The 22,225-nt window shown below is 43.9% G+C and overlaps 1 protein-coding gene across 1 annotated transcript; it reads right to left on the bottom strand.

Moving 5' to 3' along the window:
* Positions 1 to 478: 478 nt before the first annotated feature.
* LOC108153567 lies at positions 479 to 4,654 on the bottom strand. The gene has a single exon (XM_017283643.2). The coding sequence runs from the start codon at positions 4,618 to 4,620 to the stop codon at positions 622 to 624; it is 3,999 nt and encodes a 1,332-aa protein (XP_017139132.1). The 5' UTR covers positions 4,621 to 4,654; the 3' UTR covers positions 479 to 621.
* Positions 4,655 to 22,225: the final 17,571 nt, after the last annotated feature.

The following is a 22,225-nucleotide window of genomic DNA, read 5'->3' on the forward strand; positions in this document are numbered from 1 at the left end:
ATTTCTTTTCGAGTACCACTACCACCTGAAAAGTCCATTATAATCATTAACCGGGCTGACATATACCTCACCTCAGCTCTGCTACGTTTGCGGCGCGATAAGATAAACAAAAGAAAGGAAAACCCTAAACACAAGGTAACACAAGGTAAGCCCTTGGCGGTGGTAAGTAATGGGAAAGTCACTGCCATGGGGACTGCCTTGCTCGAGCCGAGGGAGTAGGCCATTGGTGCCATTGGGGCCATTGGAACAATGAGCAGAAGTAGGCACTGGAAAACGTGCGGCACGTGAACAAATAGTCCAATGGCAGTGGGCAAATAAATTGCTTCGTGAATGCCATAAACGATAACAGGCAGCCTTTGATAAGATGGTGCTTATCAATGTCCAACCAACAATAAAATACAAGAAAAGGACACGATACGTGGCCGATGGCAATGCGTGATTTCAGAGTTTTATGGCCCATAAAAACTAAATTTAAATGTTCTTTAAGAATACATTTTTTCATTTTCAAGCAGCCAAAATCACATTGATATTAAATAACTTAGGTTTATTGGCCATAAATTAAGAAATTCCCAATATTTCGAATTCATTCCTCTTCCAGAAATGAGTGATATTTCGTAGTTCTCAGATCCCCAGCACTCCATTTACCTGCAGATCTTCCAGTGGCAGGTCCTTGACAACCGCTGTGAAATCTTCCACTGCGCAGGCATAGGAGTAACCCTTCTTCAGATCATCCTTGGTCCAACTGACCCAAGTCAATTGCTGGCCAATGTCCTGGCAAATAATGTACTCCTTATCGATTTTCTCGCTATCAGCATGGGGATTGTTCACGCCGATCAAGACAATGCCCTTCCTGCTCTCTCGATCGATAATCACTCGGAAATACAGCTTTGGAACGGGGATCAATCCATTGTTGTTCTCATCGAAGTTCAAATAGAGCTCCCGCTCAATGCCCTCGACATCGGGCAGGGTGGAAACACCCCAAGTGCCTGTATAGCAGTCCACTGTGATGTTCTGGTCGGCCACGAACTTCCTCACACTGTCCTCGATTCGCTCCCAGTTGCCGGCATTGAAGGTTTGCCACTGAGGGGCCACGTTCACGAAAAAGAAGCTGGCCATCTGAGCAGCCCCGAAGACAAAGTCCGTCTTGGCCGAGAGATGTCCGCGAGCCAGGTACACATTACCGCTGTTGTTGAAGTACGGCGAGGAATCCTGTCCCAGAATCTCACTAACAGTGATGTTCTGCTGCACTTGGGTGTACATCTGGTTGATGTCCTTGCCGTCATAAAAGCCTCCGGTAATAAATGTAGGCCTAGCCACGGAACGCTGGTACTGAGCACTGCCCGGATGAAGCACATGATGGACATAGCGAGTCACCTCGGCCAGCTCATCGTGACAGACATCATAGGTTTGAAGGAAATCGTCATCAGAGGAGGATGAGTCGGTTGCCAGCTGGAAGCCCGCTTCGAGCAGATCTGTGCCTCCATTGCACTGGCGACTGGTTCGACGAACCGTGTAGCTTGGCCAGGAGGGGCAGACGAAGTCCTGCAGCTGATACAGACTGCCCAGGAGCAAGAAAGTCTGTTCCTGCCAACACGTGGCCGTCAAGCTGCTATATCCCAAGAAAGGCGCCACGAAATTTTTGAGACAGTGAAGTTCCAGTACCTCACCATGTTTGAGCTGGGCTACGCCATCCAAATTTGGCTCCAGATAGCGAGCCTGTCCCAACTCGTTGCGTATCACGAAGAGCGGAGCCGGATCTTTGAGGTCCCCGTTCACACGAAAGCTGCAGAGCTCATCTACAAGAGACTGTTCACTGAGACCTAGGATACCCGTGGTGTGCAGTTGATCCAGTGGCAAATCCTTCACCACATTAGTGAAGTCCTCCACTGCGCAGGCGTATGAGTAACCCTCCTGGAGATCAGCCTTATGCCAGTCCAGCCAGTCCAACTGCGCACCCACATCCTCACAAACTACATAATCCTGAAGGGTGTCGTCCAAAGAGATGTGCGGATTGTTGACCACCACCAGAGCGATTCCGCGTCGACTCTCCTGATCGATGACTATGCGATAGAGTATTTTGGGAACTTCCAGTTGCTTTGTTTCTGAATTCAAATAGAGAGGGGTTTGAGCACCATCCAAATTTGGCAAAGTTGAGATCCCCCAACTGCCAGCAAAGACGCTCACATTGAGGGATTGATCCGCCACATACTGACGCAAGCTAGACTCCACCGCCAGCCAGTTGCCAATGCTGGCACTCCTCCACTGCGGGACCGCGTTCACGTAGAAGTGAGTGGCTCTCTGGGCAGATCCATGCACAAAATCACGACGAGCTGCCAGTTGTCCTCGCGTCAGATAGAGATCACGAGAGCTGTCGAAGTACTGGCTGGCATCCAGCCCCAAGGCGGCACCAAATGCCTCTAGCTGATTGGCCTGACCGTACAGAAGATTCACATCCTTACCGGAGTAAAAATCACCTCTCAGGTAGCCTGGTTGGGCGACTCCTCGTTGATAGGCCACGTTCGCTGGTGTCAGCTCGTACCTCGCATATCGAGTGATCTGTGAGTCTTCATCGTAGCAGATCTCCAGCTGGGGCAGCACACCAGCGGCCACATCGAAACCGATCTGTACTAGATCTGTTCCTCCCTCGCAGGTCTCTCCCGATCGCTGTGCCTCATATGTGGGCCAACTTTGGCAAGTGAAATCTCGAATGTTCAGCTTTTGATCCTCTGCCTCGTACATCTGATCGCCTACACAGCGTGCCGTGACAGCTGTGTATCGATTCAACGGGCTGGCCAGGGCACCCGTACAGTGCAAGTCAATAGAGGATCCTTCGTCTACCGTGTACACCCCGCTTTCATCGGGCAGGAGCCAGCTGAGAGCTCCCTGGGGTGTCAGCAATGGAGCAGGGTCCTTGACACCGCCATTTATGCTGAACTGACAGTGGGTGGGAGAAGGAGTGGGAGTGGGAGTGGGAGTGGAGGTTACAGGTGGTGCTGCTGTTGTGGTGCTGGGCACAGAGGTGGTTGGAACAGTCGTTGAAGGCTGGGTCGTGCTGGTGGCTGGCTCTTCTGTAGTTGGAGAAAATGTAGTTGAGGCTGGTGCAGCTGTTGTAGTTGAAGGTGGTTCTGTGGTGGGAGATACGGTTGAAGATGGTTCTGTAGTGGGAATAGCTGTGGTTGAGATGGGTAGATCAGTAGTAGTAGAAATGGGTGGTTCTGTAGTTGAAGAGCCAACAGTGGTTGATAAATCAGTTGTTGAAATTGGCAAATCTGTAGTTGAACCTGGTGGGCTTGTACTTCCTTGATCTTCGGTTGTAGTGGAAGGGGAAACCGTTGTCAGGTCGTCCAGGCCCAGGACACCGTTCGTTTGAAGATCATCCAGCGGGAGGTGCTTGACCACCTTCGTGAAATCCTCTACAGTGCAAGCGTACGAGTAGCCCGCATGCAGATCCTCTTTGTACCAGGACACCCAGCTCAGCAGATGCCCAATATCCTCGCATAGGACATAGTCACTTTCTATTTTATCCAGACTGGCGTACGGATTGTTAACTCCAATTAGAACAATGCCCTCACGGCTCTCCCGGTCGATGATGACACGGAAGTATAACATTGGCACGGGGATCAAGCCGTTGTTGTTCTCATCAAAGTCCAGATAGAGCTCCCGTTCGATGCCGTCTACATCTGGCAGGGTGGAGACTCCCCAGGTACCCGTATAACAGTCCGTGGTAAGATTACGATCGGCCACAAACTTGCGGACACTCGTCTCCACCCGCTCCCAATTGCCTCCGTTAAAGCTTTGCCACTGGGGAGCGGCGTTGATGAAGAGAAAAGTGGATCTCTGAGGAGCTGCAAAGATCTGGTCCGTCTTGGCAATCATGTGGCCCCGGGCCAGGATGCGATCCTCAGTGTAGTTAAAGTAGGGCGAGGCATCCAGGCCCAGGATGTGGCTTATAGTGATGTTCTGCTGCACCTGAGTGTACATCGTGTTCACATCGCGCCCTCCGTAAAAGTCCAGCTCGATGAAGGCCGGTCGGTCGACTCCACTCTGATATACATAGCTGGAGGGGTAAAGCACATGGTGCACATAGCGCGTAACTTCGGCATCTTCGTCATGACACACATCGAATGTCTGCAGAAAGCCACCGTCCTCCACCTCGAATCCCACTTGGACCAGATCTGTGCCTCCGTTGCACTCCCTGCCGGTACGCAGGGCGGTGAAAGTGGGCCAGCCAGCGCAGGTGAAGTTGAGAAACGGATAGATGAATCCATCCACAAGGAAGTACTTCTGCTGCAGACACTGAGCCGTCACCTGGAAGTGGTTCTCGAAGGGAGCCACAAATCCAACGCCCGGACAAAACATATCCAGGAATTCGCCATTGACTAAACGCACGGTACCCGTGGAATCCGGTACGATTAGTTCAAAAGAGTTATGACGCGAGAAGAGCGGTACTGGATCACTCAGATCACCGTTGACTTTAAATTCGCATTCTCCGTTCACTGTCACGCCCTCATCGCCCTCGACGTAGGGTTGTGGAAGTATTCTTGCCAAACGTGCGGATACATATCCAGGACTGGCGACCAGCAGCGCCAGGGTAACAATCGAGCAGAGGGACAACCTCATCGCGAAGCTTCAGAGGCCGGTATGACAAGCGGCGAGCTGCTGAAGTACCTTCTTCTACAGCTTTCTTATCGATTGTGGCATTTGATTATGGCATTTATAGCTCCTGATTGTAAGAGGGCATAAATAGTACGAGTGTGTCCAAAATATTGATGCAATCGATATAAAGAGCCAAGATCTATTCGATCAATGATATTTCGAAGGTAATGGCAGCCACTTGGATGAGCCACTTGAGCTGATAAATTGATGGCGTCTAACACAATTTATTTTCAATAATTTCGACACGAAATAATCAGTGTTAGATACTTCTTAAAGTACCTTTAAGGTAAGAAAATTTGACTCACTGTGGAACTATTCTATTATGTGTTTTACGACTCCGTTATCTTGGGCTAGTCTGAAACTTTATCAAAAACACCCGTAAAATTGGCTATAAAAAGAAATAATATTCTTACAATACCAATCGTAATAGGTTGACCAAACAGATATGTGCAAAACCTGAGAGTATGTTCCAAAGTTGAAAGCGATAATTCAATGGCATCCATTTTCTTTTTTGACGTAGTTATAAGTAATTCCTTTCCAATCCAGTTGAATTCTTTGTTCTGCAACAGAACAGTTAATTATCCCCCACACAAAAGTCCCTGTCTAACTGATTGATTGTTATCCTATTAGCTGCCAATATTATTCAAATTAATTAACGTATTTCAGGAAAAGAAACATTTATTACTCATATTGAAGGAAAATATTTGTCTAAAGAGTCAAAGACGAATGAAATAAAATACGCTCAATCAAAATCAACGACAGGCAGACAGTGCCACATTCATTCGAATATTGAGAAAATCAAATAAATGGGGGTCAACTGATGGCCACACACTCGCATACAGAGGAGACACAGGCAGCCCAGCCAGACTGGTCACTGAGTAATTTGCAGCACTGTTCGTGCGTGTGAATTTTGGCATTCCACAAGGGTCTCAGTCTGTACGTACATATGTACATATGTGGTGTGGCACAAAAAGCTGTACGAGTATGTAAAACAAATCATTAGGTAATTGAATTTGGATAGGAAAACACACAATTTATTCGCATTCGAAGCTGTCAAGCTGCTTTTCACAGAAGGCCTGTCACTGAAATTCAATAAATGTGTAGCCAAATTCTGTGCATGTCATTCAAATTAAATGGCAATGTTTCCATGAAATTATGCCCAAGAGGAAGAATCAGAGAAATAAGAAAAAAATACTCATTTGCTTAAGATTTGCTCTGAAATATATAATTTTTCCAACTAACGGAAATTGTATTGTAGTATTTTCTATGCAAAGCACACTATTATTAGATACGCGTATATGTATGTGAATCAAATTTAAAATTATTTTGAAATTTTTACTGCACCTCAAATGACAAAATCTGTCGCATCCAAATGGGAAACACTTTTTAAATCGATCAGATGATTATTTGAGTGCAGACAGCGGCAACCTTTCCCTCCATTCCTCTATCCAGGGTCCAGGGTCTTTCCAAGGGACAGGGAGTTACTTCTACAATTCAACATATTTTAGAATGAATTTTGGTTCTGTTCCGAACAACTCTGCTTACAATTATCAACGGCATTTATAAATTGTCATTCTTATTGGCCATTAATACATACACATGTGCAGTGACAATTCGTGTAAATGTCATAATTTCAAATATGCAAATTCGCACCGTTTTTTGTTGCTGGCAAATACAAGGGACTCGCATTAATCAATTATATTTCGGTTCTAGTTGCTATGTGGTATTTTGGCGCTTGGACGTGACAATTCGGGCATATATCCTGATTTCCAATAATTTATGACACCTAATGGCAAACACATGGCGTATGCGCAATGTTCGATGCGCTTTCACCTTGCAGCTGAAATCGCAATTAAAGTCTGTGCAAGCGGCACATCTGGCAATGTTAATTATAATTTTCCATTTACACCTCTTTTCAATTTCCTTCTCCACCCTCGACTGCACTGGATCTCTGTGGGAGCTCTGGCTCGGCTCAATTAAAAGTGCATTAAGCCACGCTCAGGCGGACACAAGGTTAAGGCAGCAGCAGTAGCGGCAGCCCGTCCAAGCCAAGGGAGGATAGGCCAACAGATTGCTCTTGCTCTCTAAAGAAATTGTATCCGCTTGATTGCAGTTACTTAATGAAAGTGCATAATTCGACAAGGACATGGATAGAAAGGCCAGTACTAATTCATGGCAAGTGCTTAGTGGGTCGGATAGCGTAGTCTTGGCCCTGGGTTCCCTTGCTGAAAATGTGCGAAGCAGAAATACTAAAGATACTAAAAAGTATGACAGAATGATGAGCTACCCAAGGCGATGCTCTACTTCAGCTTCAGTTTCATCTGCAACTCCTACTCGTACTCGTACCCCTCGAAAATAAAAACACAGATTTAATCCCCATCTCCAGTACAACTCTTTAAGCACAGGATGTCGGAAAACAGGAGACAGGAAAACATGCTCATATTGTGGCACCTCAGTTTTTGTGCTTTTCCCTTTTGTACGGCGAAAAAGTTTCTTGTATGGAATTTCGCGTAGCACGCATACGCCGTGTGCACCGATGGCGGGGCATTGAATAAATGAAGACGAGTGCTGGGGACGGCTATGGCGATGGTCAAAACGAAGCTGCCACTGGCAATGGCGGCTGGCGGATGGCGATGGCAATGGCGGCTGACAGCGCCATCCACAACAACAGCTCTCAAGTGCAGCGACCAAACAAGCAGCGCTGCAGCGCCAACTGCAAAAGACAGCGTCAGGCAAAAGGCACCAGCAAAAAATAAAAGCCACCAAGTCATTTTTCCAACTCTTTTTTGTTGTGCTGTATTTAAATGGATATGCCTGAGATTTCCCTTTTTTGTATACTGCGGTTGTGCTCTTGAGTGAGCGCAGGGAAATTTCGCAGTTTTCTCGCTGTCCCTTAACCGAAACATTTTAATTTAAATGTTGAAGCGTGACAAAGGCGTCGAGACTGAGGATATGAGGTTGTCTCAAATGTCGCGCTGTCAGTCAAATTTTACAATGTACTCTTCCCAAGGAAGGATGGAAGTAAAAATCCGCAAGGGAATCTGAAATAATAAATGTAGTCTTGAATGTAGTTAAAATTCCTGAGTAATCATCTGTATAAATATCAGTTAAATGGGTACTTATTTAATACTTCAAGCGTTTAGTAATAGTTTCAATTAGACGGTTTTTTCACATAAATAAAAGTACCCCAAAGACTTAATGTTCCCTTTTGGGAGTATCCAGCTGAAACCCATTTGAACAGTATACCCAATCGTTTGGAGCTCAATAGTGATTTCATTCGATGGCTGCAGGGTATTTTCAGTGCCCATCTCCCCATCAGCATCAGCATCAGCCTGGTGGTTATCCCTAGCCATGTTTTCACTGATGCTTCTGCTCCAGCTGATGTCGTTGGTTGTTGGCTGTTGGTGTTGCCGTTGTCGTTTGAGTGGATTACCAGCAATATCCAATGGGGCTCTCCCTCCTGGATACCAGAGGGGCCCCCGGCATCGTTCAGTTGACAGACGAGAGTCGAGAGACGAGAAAAAAGCTGAAACGCTGTTAAATTATGCCTGCTCAAAAAGAGTTGAACGACGTGGGGAATACTCCTCCGATGAGGATGGGGGATGGGATGGAGGATGGAGGAGTACGGGTGGCAATGACGAGCCTGTGGTTACCACAGCTCAAGTGCCAATTAATAAGTTTGCCTTTGGTATGAATGGCGACCCTTCCGGGCGGCCCTCGTCATGTGATTGCAGTTGAAGAGTTTCGACTGCCGATGTCTGTGGAACGGAGGCTGGTCAGCCCTCTCTGTGTACATGAATTATTCAAAGAAAAGGATATTAAAAGAACCCACACATAGAAACACACTCATGTATACACCCTGTTTCCCTTTTTTGTACATATGTATATGTGCAACTCGCCTCGACCCTCGACTGGACTCTGGGGCTGGCCGATGCGCCTGAGTAATTGGAAGTTTTTACTGCTGCCTCGTTTGTTCCAATTTCGCGTTCAGACCCGTATTCTGACTCTGACTCTGATTCCCACTCTGCTTTTTTCGATGTTTCTGTTGCCCCTCATATTGCTTTGGCTGCTCTGCTGTTGTTGATGAAGCAAATTTTAATGAATAATGTGCGGAAACACGCGTTGTCATTAAATATTTATAAGGCAGTGCAGTGCTCGAGCTGAAAACCGCTTGGGAGCCGCTTGGAGCAGCTTGGGAGCCGCAGAAAATATTTTATGATTTCCATTCCAGTGTACATACATATCTCCATTTAGAAGAAGTTTTAACTTACAAATTCCCTTTTATTCGAGCTTAGATCTATTAAATAATTAGCAAGAGTGTAATTAATGAACGAAACTTTCCAAAAACTTGAATTATCTTCCGTATGTTAATGTCAATTTAAAGAAATAAAAGTTGAACATCCTCACGTCATTATTTAAGGCTCTCACCTTTATAAAATAAACACTGTATATTCAATTATGGCCATTAAGAGGAGTCTATGGGAGAAGTACTTCCTCTGCAGCACAGCTGCCTTTATTTTTCCATTCGATAGGGATTCTCAAGTATTTCTTTTCTCATTTTCACATTTCAATTAGCATATATATGTAGGTATCGTATACAGAGTCAGACCGAAAATAATAATAATAATAATAAATAATGTGCTCGAAATTCGCTGAACAATACAAAGTAATATCAGAATTTTCTCGAGCGCATTGTTGCCATTGTCTCGTTGACTGTTGTCTGTTTTTCTTTCACTTCAGCTGAGCTTGTTTCACTTTCCGGCTTTTCCACTGACTCTGGTTCTGGTTCTGTTCGTGGCCCTGGCCCTTGCTTTTCCTCTCACTGTGGCTCTTCTGCACTGCGTTCTGGAGCCGTGAAACATTGTCTGTTGATTTTCACTCTGCCATGTTCCACTGCACTTGCACTTGTTGTGCTTATTGCTGCTGCTGTTTCAGTTGCTGCTTCTCCTCTTGTTATCTGGTAGAGCCCCAGCTCCAGCACCAGCAGCATACCCAGCCCCTGCTCCTAATGGAGCTCTCCTCCCTTCAGCTTTGAACTCAATGTTAACGTGTTAAAGGCTGCCCAGCAGCGAAAAAAACAGCAGTTTTAAATTGTGGCAAACGAGGAGTGCTATTGCTTTATCCATTTGTCCAAGCTGATGGAGGGCAAACCAGGGCAATGCATCATCAGTCTCTAAATATTAACATACTCATATTGATCAGTAATCAATAAGTGTAAGATCAACTAGTTACCATTTTCTTTCATTAGTATAGGCTAAATTTCGATTTCAGTACTGTCATTGATTTATATCCCTCAGGAATCCCTCGCCAGCTCTGATTTTATGAGCAATCCTCCCAACTATCTCAGACATCTCTGCCTCTAGCCTTGAACTTAGCCATTAATTATTTATGGGTTTCTCTGTTGGCCAACACATATGCCATGGGGCAGCGATAACAAAATTTTCCCGCCCAGTCTGGCCATAAATTATGCGGCTACCAAAACAGGTAGGGTCAACCAACAGGAGAGGCGAAACTTTTGGTTAAATATTGTGGTTAAACTGAAAGAGATTTGGGTTCATGGTGCCTTACATTTATTCAATCCAAAACCAAGATAAAACGAGGGGGAACGTTGTGAGTTGCTGCGGCGACCGCAACTCTACATTTATGCCCGATACTTAGTCAGTATGGCTCTCCTTAGGCAGACGCCGCTAATATTGAACGACACGACAAGGAGTGCGTGCGAGAGAGACAGAAAATCAGTCTGAGCCTGTCGTCGGGTGCTGCGGATTGCACTGCAAATTTATTTGTTCGTTTTGGATATAAGAATGATCCGATCTAATCCAGATTCGGCAATCTGATAGATATGGTAATTTTCTATGATTGTGCGTTTTTAGTTTTCTCATATCTTCAATATTGTGGATGCCACAGATTTTCGTCTTTTGTGTGGGCGGAAGGCGGTGGGGCAAAATTTTGAAATATACATGTAATAGTGAGATCTAAACGAAGCGTGAATATCAAATTTGGTTGCTCTAGCCTTAATAGTCTCGGAGATCTGGGGATGTCACAGATTTTCGTCCTTTGCGGGGACGGGGGGTGTGGCGAAATTTTTGAAATAAACTTGTCAAGGTTTGATATCACAGGAGTGTAAATACCAAATTTGTTTGCTCTAGCTCTTATAGTCTCTGAGATCTCGGAACTCACTTTTTGCAATAGGCAAAGCCGACCATGAAACCTGTGAGTGAGAGAGAGACAGAGCGAGAGAGAATGAAATTTTTTTTTAATTCTGGCTTTTATAATGATACGATCTGGTTCAGATTCAGCAGTCTAGAAGATATAGTCATTCTCTACGATTCTGCGTTTTTGATTTTCTCGTATCTTTAAAATTGTGTATGCCACAAATTTTCGTCTTTTGTGGGGGCGGAAGTGGGCGGTGCGGAGTTTTGAAAAATACTTTTAACAGTGACATATCACAGAAGTCTGGATACAAAATATCGTTGCTCTAGCTCTTATAATCTTTGAGCACTAGGTGATCATAGCGACGGACAGACATATCATATTTATATTTAATTATTTCGTAATATATTTATTTTAAATTGGTTTAAATTCCCTAATCCAAACAATATCTTACCTCCGGAGAACTGGTAGCCACATCCCGCATTTGAAACCAGATAGCCTTCCAGCTGATGGTTCGCTATTTACTCCATGTCTAGTCTGAAACAAAAATACAAGTATGCCGAACAAGCAAACCAAAATTGTTGGTCCAGTAAAAGTTCGTACCAAGAACAACGTCGTTAGACCAATATGAAATGAGAAAAGTTGCGAATTTAAATTTCATTAAGCTTAAAGTACGAGCAAATGAAATGATCTCCTCACATGCAGACAGAGGCGGATGGCTTGATGGGAGGAGGGCTTGCTCCAACTTGGCCAAACGCTCAACTTGTACGGGTTAAACAACTAAATTAAGTTTCCATTTCCCGAGTGAGTACTTGACAGAAAAAGTTTGAACTGCACTACAAGCTTGTGCTACATAATTCAGGTTATTAATTAAGGGTCAAGGCGTTTGAGTGGGCCGTGGGGCCTGGAACTACAACATTATGGAAGAACTAACCTAGAATTTAAGGAGAAATATGTGGAATTTATAATTCACATAAATGAAAAGACGGAAAAAGTAAACATACAGTTAATGATTGAATTAAATACCAAGCAAATAAACATTAGCCCAAGTCGAAGAATCCTTTGTGGCTTCCAGTAACAGAATCGTGAAAACTTAAGCCCTAATAATAATTTAGCAAAGTAATCCCACCACTCAAGATTATTCCATCCTCATCTCCATATTTCTTGGTGCAAGCTTCTCCGTTCTATTATTGGTAACCAATTGAAGGGAGCTGAACCTCGCCCCCTAAAAATTCCCAGAATTCCATATGAAACCAAAATGCCACATCGAATGTTATTATATGAGCAGCAGACTATCAATTACTTTAAGGAAAATAATTTAAGCTCCGTGACGTTTTTCCCATTTTCTTGCCTGCCACACATCTGGAGGCTCAATTACAGACCAGACCAGGACAGACCAGACCAGACCAGGACAGACCCGACCCGACCCAAACAGACCCAACCAGGCCGTTGACGTTGCCAGAAAACAGTCGGGGCAACTGATCAATTATTCAAACAGCATCGAACTGGGTCATGTTGAACAGCTTGAAGCTGAAGCTGAAGCTGAGGCTGATGGCGAATCCACAGCCACCACAGAAAAGTGCCAAGGGACATGTCGGGGACTTGAGGAATGAAATTTCTGCTGATTGAATTGAATTTGGCCAAGGTCGCAATGATTTCAGGATTTCGTATTCCAGTGTAATTAAATTTGGTATCTCTCGAACCTACGTAAGCCGAATGCGAATGCGATTGCGAATGCGAATAGGGAAAGCATGCGGCTTTGTCGAAATATTCACACGGTCTTGGCCAAACAATTAACAATGCCGGAAAGCTCCGAAGCTCCAGAGTCCGTTCTGTGCCCTGTCGGACGGAGTGACTGGACAGGCGGCTAAATGGAGCGCACTGCCTCAATGGCAAATTAAATAACGCGCCTAAAGTTTGTACAATTGATGCGATTTCACGCAACACAGCCCCTGGGGGTTATTCGGATGCCAGCTGCCGAACCAAAGAGAAAATAGAACATTTTCAAAAAAAAAAAAAAAAACACACAAAAAACGCACAGAAAGAAAAGAAAAACTTTGGCTCGCGACACGAAAACATGAAATGAAAATTGAAAGAGAAGCGCGCAATACCCAAAAACGAAATAAAAATAAAGAAAAAACGCACAAAAAGCAACGAGGATAGATGCTTCGCGAAAATACTAGGTGGAAACGTTGAAATCAAATGAATCGAAAAGAGGAAAAAGAAAGCCATACCGAATAGAAAATGCGGGCGGGAAACAAAAGCCGAAATAGAATATATCTGAAAACTTGTTGGCGACCCGAGCAAAATGGATTTAAACCGATTTAACAGAGAGATGACAATACTTGGCCGAGTTTAATGCTGAATTGGTAAGAGACATACTCGTACTACTAATTCTTCTTATGTCATGGCACTTGACAACCATTTTCTATGTACGACTCGTTTGCTCCTTTGCAATTTACTTGTAATAGTTGCTAAATACGACATCAGTCAAGTGGCTGCTTTATTGGGTAAAAAAAAATGTGCCTTACGATATAAGGATACTAGGGGGCAGCGCCGCGAAAATGTTTGAGGCAAACTTCATCTGTTGTGATGTGAGCCCTAGACACAAGACAAACCGAAAATAGAAACATTTGATTTATTTTTTAATAAAGTTATATGTTTATATTTTTCATGCGTGCATAAAATATATGGCCAAACTATAGAACAGCTCCCATTTTATTGGCCAAACAAAATTAAATTTGCAGGAAAATTGCAAAGCCTCTTTTGGGGCGCCGCCAAGAGATAAAATCCATTTTCCTTTACTCGTAAAAAAAGAGAGGAAAAGGAAAAACGAAAGCCAAGTATGGTAAGTAATAGCAAGGCAAACATAGGCAGAGACAGAGACAGAGACCCTGGGAAGGACGAACGCTGATGCGTTAAATTTAAACAAATAAACAGCAGCAGGTCCAAATAAAAATCGTTTGCAGGCTCTCAAAGCCAAATTGACAAACACAAAAAACCTGAGCCGAGCCGAAAGTATACATACATATGTATATAAGGTATATATGTACATATATACATATATACATACATGTATGTATGTGTGTATTAAGTAGAACATAAAACGCGACTGAGGCAACGACGAAATGTGTGCTTCTAGGTCAAAAACACGGGCGGCTGGGCCAACAAACAAACAGATGGAATAGAAGGAGACGACGACTACGCCGCTGCCGCTGCCTAGACAAGGACTTGCATAATTTAAATGTAGATATGCGGTCTGGTTAGCGCCTGGAGATGTGTTACACTTACACTTACATCCACATTCACATTCACAAAAACACAAACACACATAAGAACCTAGACACATGAACACTAGTTGGCAAAAGGAAGAGCCCACTCAAACCGTTGTTGCGGGCTGCCATCGCCAGCTGCTTGATCCTGGGGAGAGCTTAGCAGATTCTCTCTTGTGCTGGTGTGTGTGTGTGTGTGTGTGGGTGTTGATAATGAGCCATTCGGTGAGCCTGTATTGGTGTGGTGTGGTGTGTGCTTGTGGGCGGATGCTTATCGCATATGGGCTACGAGGGCCACCAGAATTTATAGCCTACTTTATGGCTTACTAATGAACTTTCAACTCTGCGGCGCAGGCCAGAAGGTTCAGTTTCCTGACTCCTTCTAAAACTTCTACTGCTGCTCCACTCCACTCCAAGTACGCTCAACCGGTTAATGGAGTTCCTCTCCGCCACTCTTTTAGAGACTGACCTTGGTTGGGTACATATGGTGAAACTTTTACGGGTGAATCAATGGCCCTGCATCTGGGTAAAACAATTTGTAGGCTGGCAGGCAGCACAGGATGGTCAGGAAGGACGTTTATCTATCTCTAGAAGTGGGGCACATTTCAGCTGTGTTTTTCATACCGTCCAGCCGCCATAAATCGCTCAAACGTGGCAAGCAAAGTAGAACAAATTGGAATGGGGCTGGGGCGCAGGGTGCGACAGCAGCAAGAACCAAAGAACAAACACAAAAAAAAAAAACAAAAATATGCAATGGAATTGAAAAGCTCACAAAATAGAGTCGTAAAGCAAATGGAGCGGACCGGACCACCCCTCCACACACACACACACACACAGGCATAGACACGCATTCACACAGAGACACAAGCGTTTGTTCCCCGTTAGCCTTTGCATGCATATGCATCTGCACGCATATTTATGACGATAGTGGCATGCATGCTCCAGAACACCACGCCCACAAAGGGGCAGGCATGCCACCCCATGGGACAGCAGTTGGAGATGGCCGTCGGGCAGGAGATTTCAAAACACCAGCAAGCAATTGAATGCCGCTTGGGGTTTGGTTTGAGGAAATGCTCTTAAGCGAGACCTGATAAGATGGGATCAAACTATTGGATACCGTTGGGGGTCAGGCCGTTTCATGTGAAAGCGAACACTTAATACTCCTTTGACAGCTGCTGGTGTAATTGGCTAAAAATGAAAAAAGTTGTTGTTATAATTTAAATTATATATTTAGTATTCCATCTAAGTCAATTATATCACATGTATAAACATCACCCTTTTCTTGCCAATCATCAGTGGAAAATTATATATTTCGTATTGATTGTGTTTTTTTTTTCTTCAAAAATTATACAATGCAAAGACTTGCGGAAATGACAAACTCGTGCACACAACATAATGGCATTTAATTAACGAATATTTAAAAAACAATGCAGCAACAGAAATAATTAATTGACGCCTGTACAGTGTACACGCTGAGGAGGAGAGGAGCTGAAATTGACGACTCATTAAAAGGCCATTTCTCTCCATTAGAAAAGTGTATGGACACGCACATAGACAGACCCATACAGAACACATATATAGAGAAAACTGCGTGGGCTGGGAGATGCTAAGGCCGGGGACGTCTGAAAACAAAGAATCGAAAAAGCAGAGAAGGAAACGAAAGGCAAACAAGCAAAAGACAAACACTCATGGGTTCCTCGTTTCATTTCTGACTTCTGCTCTCACTTGTACAACATAAAAATCGATGGCGGGCAATTTTTTATTTATAGTCCGTTCAGAGACCCACAGAAAACCCACCCACTGCCCAGAGTACGGCCCCCGGGGGCAGGCATTTGCCATTTCTGTTTCGGGCCGACTTTTCCTTTGCGCTTTCCACTGGCAAGCTTTTCATTTGACTTGACTTGCAGTTCAAAGGCTCGGCTAGGTTTGGCTTGGCTTGGCCGGGCGGACGCTCCTGATTCCTTTTGGAGGTCAGTGAGCCGACGCCGTTCAAGTGCCCGCCCGCTGCCCTGTCAAGTGCCACTTAGAGACACACACGCACACACATGTACATTTGCGTAGTATGTGTTTGTGGGTGCGTGTGTGCATGTCAAATGCCTTTCAATAGGATTTTTGCGCTCCAGAAGAGGCAGAAAAAATCAACCATTAAGTCGATAACTGGGCGATTAGTTAAGTTTTCATGTGGATAGGATGACTGTTTGATGGGCACCCGCCACGCCCGTGCCCTGGATCCCTGACCGCCTCCTGTCAATATTCATTTATTAGTTCAAGTAAGCAAAAAGAATAACTTTGGAACAAACTTTGGCCTCAATGAGCGAACTGGCTGGGAGACGCTCTGTCTCTATCTCTCTCTCAGCAGAAAATAGTCAAGAATAAAAGTGAGTATTCCACACCGCATACAAAACACCAGACAAAATCAATCACTGAAACATCATGAGGGTCGTCTCCACAACAAATATCAAAAATATATGGCGCAGAAAATCCCATGCGAATGGAGCCGAATTTATATGTTTTACAAATCAAGCCAGCATGTGGCAATGAAAAGTACAAAAAAATTCATCCTCTCGCCGGGCGGTCTCCAAATAGAACACACTCCATAACACTGCGCTACACTCAATTTTAGATGGGAATTTTTTGGTTGGCCAACATGTAATACACTCAATTAGGCCAATTCCATGGCCATATTTATGGCCGCAAATATTTTTAGACCAAAAACCACAAAAAAAACAGAAAAAGTGAGCAAGAAAGCAAGAGAGAGAGAGAAGGAAATATCAAAAAGGATGACTGCCATAAACCATAGGGGAATGTTGAGGCCATAAAAATCGAAGCCATATAAATGAGCCCGCGCCGAAGAAGTACGAATATTGTACCCACAAAAAACATCTAAATAAATATCGCCAGACAATTTCTGACTTTTGTTTCACTGTTTTCGAGGGTCCTGGTCCTCCACTTGCCAAACTGATTAATTGGTGCTTGGCGACATGGACGAGGGCCAGGACCAGGACCCGGACCCGGACTTGGACCACTACAAGAAGCAGCAAATGGGATTCGCTAATCCCACGATTTCAGCGAATCCGTTGCCGTTCATGAGATTTCCTCAGGCCCTCCCTCATCCATTGCCGCCTAACCGCATTTTTTTCTCGTTTTTCCTATGCAAATTAAAATTTGTTGTCCTCTGCTTTGCAGTGAAAAAAGTTGAAATAAATTTAATTATTTGTTGGACCCGCACTGCGGTCGTTTATTTGGCCAAAATCATGGATTGCCTACATTTTGTTTTCGAATGACTCTTTTGGCTGATTCTTGTTGGGTTTTGGAGCTGTCGTAAGCCGAGCTCAAGTTGAAATTAATTCCGAAATAAACGTTAAGTATTGTCCATTGTCCCTCTAGAAAGTATAGAACGGGTATCCAAATAGACAACTCTCCAATACACTGCCTTTCAGATACTCGCAGTTAAGTCGAAAATTTATATATTCCCATATATTCTACGAATCGAAAGCTATTCGGGTATGATTAAGGATAGAAATGATACAATAGATAAAATGGATTGGGTAAGATTATGTAAGTGCTGTGCCCTTGGCTTGCAATTCAGCCACAAAACACACACCAAAAACCCATCCCTTTGGATGGTCATTTATATGGCTTAAGGGAATGCAAATGGCCCTGCTGACAAATGATATGCAATTTTCAAGCCCAACAAAAATGCAATTAAAGCGAGCACTGCCTCCCACCGTCGCGACGGATGACGACTGGCTGGACACAGGCAAAGGATTTTCAAAGGGTCGGGTCTTCAAAGGGACTTAACCAGCGGCAGGGGAGGCAGAAGGTGTCCACAAAGCTGTGTTAGAATAGACGGAGGGGAATGGAAAGGGATAGGGGTAGTGGCAATGCGACAGCCCCAACATGTGGCTGCAGCTTTTCCTCCATTCTTATTTTTTGTCTGTGTGTATGTGTGTAAGTGTGTTTTTTTCGGGCTGGACAATGGCGATGCCTGGATTTTCGTGTCAGTCCAAAGCTGAGCCGCAAACAAAGCGCCGGGCGGTCAGTCCAAGTGCGATAAATCCACCAGGAACACAACACTTAGAGCGAAGGGGGAATGGGGAGGTTTCCGGGATGCCGTCGACATATATATATATATGTATACCTTAGCCACTTAAATAAAAAAACATTTGTCGGAGCATTTTGGGTACAGTTTTTTTCCTTACGGTTAAATTGTTTTTTAGAATCAATTTGCTGCTCCTTCGATTCGATTCAATTCGATTTTTCCTGTGCTCAAAAAATCATATGAAACGAATAGGAATAAGCCGGATATTATTTCGCATTTTACAACACGTCTTAAAATATACGAAAGTCATCAAATATTTATTAAAGTAACCGGTACAAAAATGTACTATTTTCTTGGAAAATACTCGTAAACTTCTGCAGAGAAATGTATTTAAGGTTTGCAAAACTCGGTATGAAAATTTAAGCATTGGAATCACACGTAATTCGCTTACAAACCCATTTGTATATTTTTAAATTTCATATTCAGTTTCCATTAGATGTTAAACAAAAAATCCAGAGCGTACTTTTTGCGTTCTCCACAACATATCAAAAATTAATTAGTTGCATCTAAAAACTTCTGACACCGCACTTCAATGTTGCACTTACTTTATTTTAAATAAAATTGTACGCATTTTGTACAGACATCAAAACAAGAAAGCTTAATTAGGCGCAAACCAACAACCAAAACACAAAAACACACAAACATTTACAAAACTGTTCCAGTAAAATATTCCGCTCTGAAAAGGACCATGATAACATGAATTGTATGTGAAATCACGTTGAAATGAGAATGCTGGACAAACGGAAAACTGGAACAGTCCCTACAAGCAGTTGCCAGATAAAAAGTGTTCCATTAAATAATAATAAGAATAATGACAGGCTATGGGGAGTCGGTTGTGAGTGGGCAGTGATTTAAATTAATTACGCAACATATTATTAAATGCATATAAATGCAATCTGTTGAAGTCGCATTATTATTATCAAAATACATATATGTACATATATACATACGTATGTGTGACTGTGTGTGTGTTGAAGGATATTGATAGCCATAGGCCACACGTCCTGCCCGCAAACAGAACCACAAACAGGCCAAAAGGCGAATGCCGTGACCTGCACCTCCCCAGGATCACCTCCAGCTGCGCCTCTGTCGCCCCACAGCTCTGGGGAGGAGGAACTGTCTCCCCAACATTACTGCAGCCATTTGTCGGCGGATTGGCCAGAGCATGCTCCTGTGGGCCCACGGACAATGCCATTTGAATTTCAATGACGAGCTATGCTATCATTGATGCGTGGCTGAAATGCGTGCCATTCGTGTTTTGTCGCTCAGCCGGAAGCAATCCCTGCCCAAAACCATTACAACGAACAAAAAACAATATGCGTTGACGGACACCAACAATTACGACAGTCATGTACAGTCGGGTGCAGTGCTTTTCGAGTTTTTCAAGTTTTCCCAGTTCCCTAACGGAGTGAAAATGTTAAAATTAAAACAGAGCGCAAAAAATCAGAATATCCAGAATTCCGTCAATAAGTCCTTTCTGACAGATTCAATCATATGGCTATTGATTTAGGCACATTAAATATTGTACTGATACAATATTTGTCACTGTTTGGTCACTATATAGTATATTATCCTATAAGGGTGTACTTGTTCTGAAAACTTTCACATATCTGTGCAGTTATGGAACACCCAACTGAGAACTGAAAAAACCAGTAACGAAAATCAATAGAAATGTCTAACAAACACGTAGGCGAGATCCAAATTCTCATTTGCATAGGTAAATATTATGTGTTCCCCTCCCTGCCTCTTTCTTATAGACTTTCACAAGGGAAAAGGTCACAAATGTTTGCCAGCCTGGCATATATAAATGGAAAGCAGAACTCATTAGCAAATATTTGGCCTACTCCAGGTCCCACAGCAAAAAAAAACCACTTAACAGTCGACCGCAGGAGGACGGAAGACAGGAGAGGAGACAGCATCAGGAGCTGCAAAGCCACAAAAACCCAAAAAGGTCGAAACGAAGTTTCGTAAATCGTTTATAAATCGCTTAGTTTGCAATGCCAATAGCATCCACATCCACACTAGAGCCCCAGCCAGGTGACAGAAACCGCAGAACGATGACTGAGAGCCTGGGCCAGAGGACGAGGACGAGGACGACTTACAGTCAGGAATGGATATGTATGGATGGGTATGGATAGCTACATTTCCGGTCCGTCAAAGGGTGAATAATTCGCCATATCCGGTGCCCGCTGATCCCCGTTCCGGCTGCAGGCACCCCCGGCAATGGGACAATGAGACAAAGTTGCACCTCGGCGATACGGGCGGCACGGGCACGGAGTGGGGCACGGAGTGGGGCACGTACCTCTTTTAAGGGGAATCAAAGGAAGTAGGCTTCCACGCATTTCCACACACGCTCACACATTTGTTTTCCCAACCCTTCCTCGCTCTATGTCTGTGTGTGTATGGAATGGCACTGCATAGGGGAGAACCCTATCCTATTCTATCCTATGCCAATGTCTATCCCTAGCCCCAGGCTCCACCTTTGCCCAAAAAGAAGTGAACGTGTCTGTAATTGCGGCCCATTGTCTATTCCAAATGAGTGACTTTGAGGTAGGTCCATAGCCAGCCGGCTCCCCACCCCACAGCCAACAGCCACATTCTCTTCTCGCTTTTTGTGGAATCCACGAAAATTTACGTTGCGGCCCAATTGAAAGCTGGAATAGAAATTGAAACTGATGGCAGGCCGTTCAGGACCTCATTCAACTTGGTCGCAAACGGCATTCCAGCTAAATTGAAAGCTGGAATCCATATTGAAACTGATGCCAGGACGTTTAGGACATCTTTCAACTTGGTCGCCTGAGACATGTTTGAGAGAGGACTCCAGCAGGTTGCGTTGCAGGGGTAAAAGGTTGTAACGCACATGTTCGAAGGGGAGCAGCAAGCCAGTATTGTATTTCCCTTGCACGGTTGAAGGGGTAGAATTTCTTTAACATTTTCCCTCGAGGAAAACCACTCGGCTCAGATTTCCCTCCTAACAGAATCCGTATATAAAAAAAATTTCCGTGTGATCGGTTTAACCACAACTAAGAGAATATGGAAAAGGAAGTATTATCTTTTGATAAATATTTTTATGCATATTAAAGGCAACAAAACTATTTTTCTAATCAAAATGAATTTAGATATAAATTTCGAATTTGGAATGTAAGTCTTAAATGAATGTTCCGACTAAATCTATTAATTTTGTTGATTTTTTGCTATTTTCAATGGTCGAGCTCGAATGCTATCATTTTCAGATGAAAAATGTAAGTCTTTAAAGGAATTCTTGCCTTTGATAGAACACACATAATTCCCAGACGATTCATTTACTTTGATCCCATATCCCACATTCATGTAGATAATTTTCATTCTATCCACTAGTGACCTCTTTTTGATTAAAATTGAATAATAAATGTGGCCAAGTCTTTAAGACAACATTACAACCAATGACCCACATTTCGATGGCCAACACCAGTATGGTGGAAATATTTTCTGACCTTAAATTTAACAGGTTCCGAAAAGCAGATGGAAGGCGAAGCTGTGCTGCTTTAAGCGTGCTAAGGAGGGTTATGGGGGGGTGGTTGCAGAAGGATTGTTGTCATAGGACAGTGTCGAAAGGCGGGCTGTGGGTGGCGAGTGGAGGCGGGTGGCGGGTGGCGGGTGGGTGGAGTGGCGTGGTCAGCTAACACTTAACATGTTGAAATTATATTTGGCGCTGCCTATTCCGCTGCCTCTTGACACTCGTGCTGATGCTGTTTTTCTCCGCTAAATGTCAACCGAAAAGTTGGTGGAAAGTCAACGACCGGAGGAGTATTGGCCCACACCATTCCCCGGCAAAAAGCAAACAAAAAGAAACAGAATAAGTAGCGGAAAAAATGTGTAATAACAATAGGAAAAGTTTGTTTTCGGAGTTGAACGAGCGTGCACTTAGTTAGTGCCCGGAAGAAGGGGTTTTGGTGTCTTGATGCCCCCCTGGTGTTGAATATGAATTCCACTGCACTCGACAGACCCTCTCCTCACCTCCAAAACAGCCCTCACCGCTCATTTCGTGACATTTCCCAGGCCG

This window comes from Drosophila miranda, chromosome XR, assembly GCF_003369915.1.
Source record: "Drosophila miranda strain MSH22 chromosome XR, D.miranda_PacBio2.1, whole genome shotgun sequence".
NCBI lineage: Eukaryota > Metazoa > Arthropoda > Insecta > Diptera > Drosophilidae > Drosophila > Drosophila miranda.

What these genes read in the sequence shown, in the direction of transcription:
- LOC108153567 (XM_017283643.2), bottom strand. Translation starts at nt 4,620, where the DNA reads ATGAGGTTGTCCCTCTGCTCGATTGTTACCCTGGCGCTGCTGGTCGCC.